Source organism: Brachionichthys hirsutus, unplaced genomic scaffold (assembly GCF_040956055.1).
Source record: "Brachionichthys hirsutus isolate HB-005 unplaced genomic scaffold, CSIRO-AGI_Bhir_v1 contig_576, whole genome shotgun sequence".
Classification (NCBI taxonomy): domain Eukaryota; kingdom Metazoa; phylum Chordata; class Actinopteri; order Lophiiformes; family Brachionichthyidae; genus Brachionichthys; species Brachionichthys hirsutus.
This window is the reverse complement of record NW_027181042.1, coordinates 1-10,377: the sequence shown is the minus strand read 5'-3', so window position 1 is coordinate 10,377 and position 10,377 is coordinate 1. Positions and strand designations below refer to the sequence as shown.

Below are 10,377 nucleotides of genomic sequence, written 5' to 3'. Positions count from 1 at the left end.
TAATGCTGTTCCAATGCAATGCAACTCCACGCCACGCGATTCGCCCTCAACCTGTGACATCACTGCTTTTCACAACATGATTCACTGAGGTTTCACACAAGACAGCATTGGGGGGGGGGGGGGGGTGCATTACACATTTAAATTCAGGAGAATCGTGATCTCATTTCTCAGATAATACATTTTGATCCACATTCACATTCAATCTGAGAATAGAACGCCTACCTCACAGGCTCTCTGTTGTCTGCGGAAGCACCCGAGCACTGCCGCCCGTCATTCGTGAGATCACTGTCGTCAGCTGGAGCTTCACCGATATCCCAGAGTCCTCTTTCTCTCTCGCCAGACAACAAAACGTGTTCTCGGGGCCCCGCCTCCTGGTTGGTTGTCGTGATCAGCGAGTGACAGCAAGACAAAAACAAAGAGAAATGTTTTTGTTTTTTCAAACACCTTCATTTCAAAAGTGTCTGCAGGTTCAGTGCACGGGAAGAGGAAGCCAAGTTACCGGCATCGTCTCCCGTCAAAGCCTGTGTAAAGTTTATTTGTTATTTTAAAAGTTAGTGGATGCGGCTTATAATCAGGTGCACTTAATAATTCCTCCTTGTATCAAGGCTGTCTCTCCACCCAGATAGTCAGCTATCTATGTTGTATCGTTGTTGGACCCTCGTCCGATGAGCTCGGATGGTCCCGCTAGACTCATGATAAGAGCTTCTCTGCTGTTGCCGCCTGTTTTATGGTTTCAACAGTGAATTGTGTTCTACCTGGCGAGTGACTGTGTGGCTGAATGAACTGACGTTCACCTGGTCGTTCTCTCGTCTCAAATCCAGCCCAGCCCGGACCTCGTCGTCCAGCGTGAAGCGCGGCGAGCCATCGGGGAGGGCTTCTGAAGCCGGCGCTGGCTGGAGGGCGGAGACACTCAGAACGGACGGCCAGCTCTGCGTGTCGGCATCGGGAAGCCGAAGAAGCACGGGCTCCTCTTTGTCAGGGTAGAACAGGTCCATGGGTTCAGCGCAGTCATCTTTCGGAGAATCGTGATCGAAGGTCGACTGAAATGAGCCTTTGAGGGAGTCGTCTGGTTTGTCTGGCAGCCCATGCAGCTGGTTGGTTAATTCCACTTCCTGTTCAGGAGTGGCAGGTTGACAATCGCTATTATTATAAGAGGTCAGAGCCGTGCTTCCTGCCAGAGAGGCATGTTTGGCTTCATTTACGTCCGAGGTGTCCGTTGCGTCTCCCTGTGATGAGCCGCTGAGGGTTCCCTTACTCAGAACACGGTTTACTGTTTCGTCTTGGTTGTCTGGATGCGCAGTTATTAAAGAATCACAAGTCTCTGAGCTGAAGCCATCTTGAGGATCGACAGACTCTTTGATTTGTGTTCCTCTAGCCCCTCCGACGCCTGCCCTTGAAACCTCGGGTTCCTCTCTTAATTCCTCCTCAGAATGTGTTTTCTGACATTTGGTTTCTACTTCAGAGTTTTGTCTCCCAATCCGTCTTTCGGTCCTGCCATTAGTCCGTCCTTCAATATCCTGGACATTCCCAGTGAAACCCAACGCGTTATTTAACTCTCCTTGGCATGGGACGCCAGCGTTTGCCCCTGGTTCTGCACTGCACGGCCCGACAGCAGGTTCTCCTGGTATTTCACCTTTCTGAATGACAATTGTCTCCGTTTGTTGAGCGTCGACCCCGCCTGTTGTCTCCGCTGCACTCGGATCAGGCTCCCGGTTTAGCCGCCTGTCCTCGCTGTGTTTCGCCAGGCTGTCCACTGTCGCTTGCACCTTCCCTTTTGCGGGATTCTTTTCGACGGTCTCCCGCGTGCTCTCCAATGAGCTCGGCGAGTAAATCCCTTCATCGACATAAGAGTCGGCCGTTGGCCGCCCATCCGGCGCTCTGTCCTCCATGGAAGGGACGAACCCTTCATCGAGGCTCGTGATCTCCACGGGGATGGCGCGATACACGTCCCAGGTTGTTCCACTGTCACACAAAAGGCTGTCACTTCGACTCTCGACCCAGGACTCCGGCGAGCTGATAGCCGAGTCACCAACTACCGACTCGGAGTTCACAGACTCGGCCGCTGAGCCACTGGTAGGCGAGAGACTGCCGCAATGTTCAGGGGAGTAAACAGGCGAGGCAGCTTCTTTGGGCTCTTTTTCAACTTTACAGGCGATGCTCTCTGTACGAGAGGAATCCGTTAAGATGTCCTCGCTGGACCATGAACGAGTTGCAGCCGGCCTGAAGGGGGAGGACGCCGTGCCCCTGTCCTCCGACACAGAAGAGATTAAGATTTTTGGAGGCGGTTTGGCGCCGTCTCTCTGGAACATGTAGGACCTTTCCTTCACGATGGAACCGCGCCCGTCGTTTCTGATGTGGTTGGAGCGACTGTCCCGGAGGTCGAGTCGGCACGTGGAGATGCTTCTCTTCATCGGCTGGCAGGGCAACGCCCTCTGAAAGACAGCAAATAAACTGTTGGGAATCTCCCAGTGCTGACGGTAAGAAACCAATGAGCTCACGTGACTAGTTTAGTTCCTAGTTTCACCACTAGTCTCGATTACAGGAAAAGGGCTTCTTACCTCCTCTATGTCAGGGAAGTGCTTCAGGAACTGGGACACATACGTCATGATAGATTGCTCATCTGGTGCATTGGTAGTTATATCTGGGCAGATAAAGAACAATTACGAGTCTCCCATGTCTGGAAGGCCGCCCCCTAACCGTTACGACCAGCTCGGAGATTTTCCGTCTGTTGCATGCTTCAACAAGTGTGTCGATAACCGGGTAGAAGAGGGCTGAACAACAGCTGCCTGACGGATGGCTGCTGTCTGCAGAGAGGTGGTCGGTGGTCAGAGTGGCAAGGGTCTGCAGCATCCTGAGCAGCAGCTGCAGCTAACACCGTCCTGTACGGGGACTCTCTGTAGAAATCAGTCTGGGTCTCGTTTGAAGAAAACCTTTAGCTGCCACGTTGGTACCAAATATGCACCGGATTTTAGCCTCTTAGCGCCGCCTATGCCCTCGGAATATGATGTTTGCAGATGACATTGTGATCTGCAGTGAGAGCAGGGAGAAGGTAGAGGAGAACCAGGGCCAGGCCAGAACCGATCAGGACTCAACAACACTCCTGTACCGAGTTTTTGGTTTTCAGGGACCTCATACCCTCTTTGAAGTCATTCTCAGGTTAATTTTCGAGTCAGGTGCTAACCGCTAATAGCGTCTAGCTATTCAACGCAGGGATTTCCTGTTACCCTCAGGCTCCAGCAGCTGTGGGATGCCAAGGCTGTAGTGGGCTATCCTGAAGGCGTCCTCCAGGTTCTCTCTCGCAGGCCTCAGCAGGGCCTTCCTCATGTCCACCAGGGTGGGATCAATGGATTTAATGACCGCCAGGAGGGCCAGGCCACTGACCCAGCTCTTCCCAAAGTCCTGCACTGCCACACCAAACCTAGAGCACGGCAGGACATGTTCAGTCATCTGGATCAGCAGCGCTTTCTGTTGGATCACGGTGATGAGAAGTGACCTCTGTCATGTCGCAGGCCGGGCTTACTTGCGTGTCCGTTTCTGAACCCACTGCAGCAGCTTCTTGATGGCCTTGCTGTGCTCTCGCATGGCCGTGGACGCCGACGGTTGCTCGTTTGGCGCAGAGCGGCAGAAAGACGCGTCAGAGTCCGCGCCGGTGGGGATGGACGACAGGCTGGAGGAGGAGGGGAACTGGCTCCGGATGTTCCCAGTCAGCTCTTTAATCTGGAAAATTGATATTACACTGTCATGTATTTCTTTGTTTATTGTCCCACGTATCAAATACGATCAGGTGTGTTGTATTAAATTAATACATGCCAAACACCATGACAACCATGACGTAAACATTTGAACGCATGACCAACAGAACTGCATTAGATGAGAGGATCCCTGAATCCGGTCCGGTTTTTTCAGAATCCGTATTGCTGCTCACAGAGTTTAGTTTCATCTTCTTGCAAACAGTTTCGCAAAATATTTTGAGAATTGTGATAATAATGAAATAGGCCTTGGAATTTGATTTCATTATTTAATAATAAAAAAACCTGTCAAACCCGTTCCTGTCTGTCGATTTTTTATTTTATTTGCGTTCAATATGGCACGGTGTCGCTCTGCATCGCCTTCCGATCCTGTTTCCTTCTGTTTTTTTCCTTGCCTGTATTTTTACCTATTTTGGATTCTAAGGTGGTCGATATAAATATAGGCAGATGGTCTGTGAGTCTTGGGTTCTGTCCAAGGTTTCTGCCTGTTAAAGGGTAGTTCTTCCTTGCCTCCGTCGCCAAACTGCAGGTCTTGCCCTGCTCCACCTGTAAAGTGCCTTGAGGTGACTTTCTGTAATGATCTGGCGCTGTGGAAATAACATTTGATTGAATATAAAACGTGCCTGAAAGAAGAGGATGATGTTCCAGATGAGTCCCAGGATGATGGAGGAGTTTCCATCAGCGACATCAGCTGCATCAATGCTGACCAGCTTCACCTGAGGACACACGTTTCTGTCATACTCAGCAGTATGGTCAGTATGTTCAGATAGTAAAGTCAGAAAGGCTTCCCTGCTGCTACTCACGTTTCTCTCCTCCAGGAAAGACAGGACTTTAGCAATGTTGTTGAGTCTGAAAATTCGATGAGAGGACTTCTTGAATCCATGAAGCTGGAAAATCATTAGGAATGAGAATTACAGACACCAGAGACCTTATTACTCCTGATGGCATCATCGCCTCTGTGTGTGTGTGTGTGATCTGGGCCTTATGTAACTGCGGCCCAGTTGCTAACAGTGTCATTGCTATGGTAACGGAAGTGGTGCTGGAACAGATTGTGGCTCACCAGCTTGCAGCCAGAGAGCCCCTCCAGCAGGGCCATGAGGACACGTCCATCCTGTATGTCACAGAAAAGATCCTGAACCTGAACGGGGGGGTCACACTGAAAACGGGACAGAAGAAAAAGGGGCAGCAGCAGCAGGTGAGACTAAATACCAAGCAATCATTTAGGTTTTAATTTGTCTCCTTCAGAGGGAAACTAGTTTGCCGTCTTTATAATTTGAAGATTTACATCTTTAACTGACATGATAAGTATTAAAGAAGTATCGGATCGGGACTCGGTATCGGTTCAAAACCAAATGACTCGGACTCGGGGTCAAAGAAACCCTGATCGGGGCATCCCTGCTGTTTCGTATTCATCGCTTGCTGGCATTATAATGATCTCAAATCCCCACGTGCACATATTCATTCTGGCTGCACAACGTAGCACAAGCAAGTGTTTCAGAATCATTCCCACAAAAGTGCTTCTAGTGTTGAATTTGAATGTTTTCCTCATTTGTGTTACATTCTGAGTGAAAGTAAATCATCCAAATCCAGAGATGGACGGATGGTTTCCACCAGACTTCTAACAAACCCTCCAAAACTCGGATCTAGACGACGTAACAAACAGCAGCTGGCCACTAGAGGTCACTGGTGGGGGCTTTATTTGAAGCTTTTTACAGAACAATCAGGAAGAAGCCCCAAAAGCTTCACAATTATAGCTGTATTAATGGGGGGGGGGGGGGGGGTCACCCGAGGATGACAGTAGCTTAATGGGGGCTGTAAGACGCACAGCATGTTCATGCAGGAGCATCATTAATGCATGGACTTTAAGCACTAACATTATATAATGCCCCACAATGCCTGTCTTTGTCGATTTCTTTGAATGAAGTTTAGATGCACAATCGATGCAAGAGCAAACTCAGCAGGCCGATTTGTCTGAGGCCATCTTTTCACACGTCCTGTCTACGCCGTGAACACACCCGAACACGGCGGCGGAAGGGTGGGAGTGTTCGGGGTGGGAGGGCGGCGGGACATTTCCAAGATGACAGAAGACAAAGGTGCGATTGTCAATTAGTGGGTCTGCGATGTGGCGTCGGGCCAAATAGTGAGGAAGAGAAGAATGGCTCATTGTGAAAGAGAAAACAAAAGACTTGACGGCTCTCGGCTCAGCCCCCCCCCGGGGCTGAAACCAAAGAGGAAAAGAAGCCGGGGAACCGAAGGGTGTGTGGGTGCACAGGTGTGTAGCGGTGATGTGACATGACATCCACTCATTCTGTCTCAGCTGCACCTGGTAGTGCGGTGGAGCAACCTCAGCACCAGGATGCGACCCGGGTTTCCACTGGGCGAGCTGCTCCGGTCACCGAGACGACAGACCATAATAGGAGGCGGCCAACCCACCTTCTGTAAATGCAGGTTCATCCATCGCGTGAACGTCCTCTTCTGAACCACTTCTCGTTCAACTGCAACACAGAAAAGACCAACAGGGTTTCAGGCGCCGGTCCAACTGGCGTGTTTTACAGGGACACGCGCCGGAGGAACGGGAGGACCGAAGCGGGACCCCCCCCCGGTGGTAGAGCCCATCACGGTGCATCAACAGTGAAATGATCCCGTCTGATCCTGGATCTGGGCTTTCTGCAGGGTTTGATCCGGATCCCAGTTGTAGGCGTCTTGCCTGCGTTTGGACTCTGCTTGCCCGGACCTTGGGATTCTGGACCGGTACATCAAAGTAACCGATGAGCGGCTGTATGAATCATCCAATGTTTTCAACTCCACGCGAGGAAGAGCACCGAGAACCTCGTGTCCTTCAGCCCACGTGCAAACATCTTTTATGCACCGTGCACTTCACACGCCTTTGTGAATTACATAACCCGAGTCCACTGAATGTTTTTGCCTGTGGAAGATTCCAGTCAGCTGCCCCCCCCCCCCCCCCCCCTGTTTCATAACCCTGTTAGAAAAGGGTTGCTGTCATGAAGTTTATCTTTACAGACATCATTCTCAGGCATGAAATATGCTCTATTTATGCTCCTTTCTATTCTGTGCACGTTAACAGTGCTCGATGCTGCACAGATACTTTCCCTCCAAGATGTCCCCACTTTGATCGGTATTGTGGGCGACGTGTTGACTGCACACGCATAGATAGCATCTCCTAAGTGGGAGCAACCAGAGTGGATGAGAGGAAGTCAGGAGGGGTTGCCATGGTAGCAGAGTTGGCTGTCAATCAACTGCATGTCCCGTATTGGTAACTGGCGGCCCTGGATCTGGCTCTGCATTACAGACGCTCAGGCTGATGGAAGACAAAGCCGCGGGTGCTGGAATGGCATCGATTGATATTGGTTTGTTCTGACTGTATGATCGATGTCAAAGAAGAGCATTACAGCAGAACACAGACGCAGCTACATCACAGGTACGACTGGAAAAAGGTATTATTACTGACTTTAAATGTTTTAAAACTCCCCCGAACCCTAAAAACTAGACTGCACATTCAAGAGGAGAAAGATAGATAGAGAGTGAGAGAGCGATAGATAGATAGATAGACACATAGATAGATAGATAGATAGATAGATAGATAGATAGATAGATAGACACATAGATAGATAGATAGACACATAGATAGATAGATAGATAGATAGATGATAGATAGATAGATAGACACATAGATAGATAGATAGACACATAGATAGATAGATACATAGATAGATAGATAGATACATAGATAGATAGATAGATAGACAGACAGACAGATAGATAGATAGATAGATAGATAGATAGATAGATAGATAGATAGATAGATAGACACATAGATAGATAGATAGATGATAGATAGATAGATAGACACATAGATAGATAGATAGATAGATAGATAGATAGACACATAGATAGATAGACACATAGATAGATAGATACATAGATAGATAGACACATAGATAGATAGATAGATAGATAGATAGATAGATAGATAGATAGATAGATAGATAGATAGATCTTAATCTATCAATCTCTTTAACATTAGGAGCAGCCTTAAAGAGATTGACAGAAACATTTGACAACGTTACAATCCTCAATATCAGAAAAGCTAAAAGGCTTTTAAACGCATTTGACTTCACAGGGCAGCACAGTTGTGCAGCGGTTAGCGCTGTTGCCTAACAACAAGAGGGTTCCGGATTGGATTCCTTTCTGTGGTGAGTTTGTCTGTTCTCTCCCCTTGTCTGCTGGGTTCCCTTTGGGTTCTCCAGTTCCTCTCACCTCCAAAAACATGCAGCTTAGGTTAATCAGTCGCATCAAAGTGTGACCAACACACAGGGGGGGGGCGCGTGGTGGTTTGTCCCGCGCGTGATAGTCCCATCTACAAAAGGTTTCATGCATGGACGATTACAATAACTATTATTTATTTCTTCTAAATGCTAAATGTTAAAATGGAGAACATGGAAACACACGACGTTCTGCTGCTTCGTCTGCTCGGTTCTCCCGGGTGAGCGCTCTCTGCCGGATGAGGCTCCGCTGAGGATCCACGCCCACATGCCTGATGCGTTCAGCAGGACAGCTCCGTCGCTACTGGGTTCGTTTGAAGCCACAACGATTTATGGACAGATCGTTTTTCAGAGAAAGACATCTTACATGATCAGCTGCTGATTTAGGTTTCTGTGCAATATCCACTGAGCACATTGTCAGCTAATGGGTCTCTTTCTGAGTGCTGATGCTGCTGATGCTTCTGGCTCCACTGGGGGGGGGGGGGGTCAATATGTTGGTGTCGGGAGCACAAACGCCCATTTTCTCCATCAGCTGCCAGATTACTGACGCAGCAATTTTTACTGCCCGGGTCTTAAGACCAAGTCGATGCTGCTGCTCGAACAAATAATCACTTTGTCGTGATGCGTACGGTAATAAAATAAAATAACCTGCGAGCGAGGACCCTCGCCGTCTTGAATGAATTCCGTATATTGGAGTCTTAATCCGATCGAGTGTTTTCCAGCTTCACGGTTCAGTTGTCTGATGGTATCAAAGCCTCTAATTGTCGGTTCGGTTGCATTCGTGAGCATCCAGCGATGCTCAACTGTCCTGCTAATGTGTCGTTGTCAGGCCTGGTGTCCCTGCTGCGTATCGTCAGCGGTCGATTGCCCGGCGTGACCTTAATCCAACGCAGACATTGTGTAACTCAGATGAAAGCACATCAAAGCTTTATCGATAGTCATGATTGGGCATGCTGATTTCAGAGCCAGTATACCTGTAGAAAACTGCTTTGGCTTCTTCCCCCGTTTTGAACTCGACATTCTGGGCAACGCAGTTCTTCTAATTATGCGAGATCCCGCTCAGGAATGTGTCGGTGAGCAAGTTAGAACAGTCGACGGTTCTACCGCTGCGAAGACGTCGGCATGTCTCCGTCACTCGTAATCAGCGCAGGACGTTTACCAGATATGCTCTGACGCGGGTTAGAAACGGTCCTCACACCCTCTGCGGTCGAGTACCAAACTGTTGCCATAGAGACGCACAAAAATCCAAATGATATTTTGCAAGTGGTGAATGACACATTTTACATTTTTCCCTGGAACAGTTTGTTATAGACAGAGCATCATTTACATGCTGTGCTTCAAAACGCAGGCTCAGCTCCGGATGAGGTCTGAAGTCTCCCGGGTGGGTGGGGGAGCACCTCCCACAGCCCAGATCGCTGACTCATCGTGTTGATCTGGCGACACGTCAGCCCACACTTCAACAACAAAGGCTGAGATGTGGGTTTTTTCTCCCTATGGTGGCCCTGAGAGGCCAAACCAAACAAACTTGACAAAACACAATGCAAATACACGCGTCCCCGATTCCATTGCTGTTGGGCTGCTATGTAAAATAACATCGCTGAGGGACGGGCGACTGATGTCTGGCACCCCCCGGGCGAGCAGCAGCTAATTTGTCTAACAAATGGCTACACACGCAATGTGTAACGTAGCGGGGGGGGGGGGGGGTTCTTTTGCCCGCCTGAGCTATAAGTCGACCCCCTGAATGCTGCACCTTCTACTAGCAACCCGAAGCAATGTCCAATCTGATAAATTGTAAATTTAAGCTAAATGAAATAATGTCTTAATTTAATGTCTGTTGTCCTTTAATAAATTCAATCCAGTTCGATTAATTTCTATTTCTATAGCGCCAGATCATAACAGAAAGTTACCTCGAAGCACTTTACGAGTGTAGCAGGGAACGACCTGATAGAATTGCCCCACATGAGCAAGCACGGCAAGGACAAACTTCCCTTTAACAGGCAGAGACCTCGAATAGAACCGTAGGCTCAGAGTGGCCATCTGTCTTGACCAGTTGGGTTGAGAAAGAGAGAGAGAGAGAGAGAACAGGAGCAGACAGAAACACAATGAATCTAAAATGCAGCCAGTGATTCAGAGCACGGAGATCAAGCTGCCGAGCAGGCCACCAACTAAAGAGCTGCTTTACAAATATAAATATTCCTTTTATCACTCAGGCAGAGGCGACACCAACTGTATCCGGTTCTTGTTCGACAGGGCCAAAGGGCTGTGTACCGACAAATACCTCCTGACTTGTTCAAAGTTGTTACGACCGGCCTCGGGGAACCGTGACGCAACACGAAGAGAGGCAG

General features: G+C 48.9%; 1 protein-coding gene across 1 annotated transcript; it reads right to left on the bottom strand.

Moving 5' to 3' along the window:
- Positions 1–725: 725 nt before the first annotated feature.
- LOC137917124 (calmin-like) lies at positions 726–6,244 on the bottom strand (the record flags this gene model as incomplete). Its single annotated transcript, XM_068760011.1, has 10 exons — positions 726–1,112; positions 1,203–1,288; positions 1,634–2,432; positions 2,559–2,641; positions 3,225–3,418; positions 3,521–3,717; positions 4,373–4,465; positions 4,553–4,636; positions 4,810–4,905; positions 6,183–6,244. Coding segments are annotated over 10 exons (2,081 nt in total), but the record flags the coding sequence as incomplete, so codon positions are not given.
- Between the last annotated feature and the right edge of the window lie 4,133 nt (positions 6,245–10,377).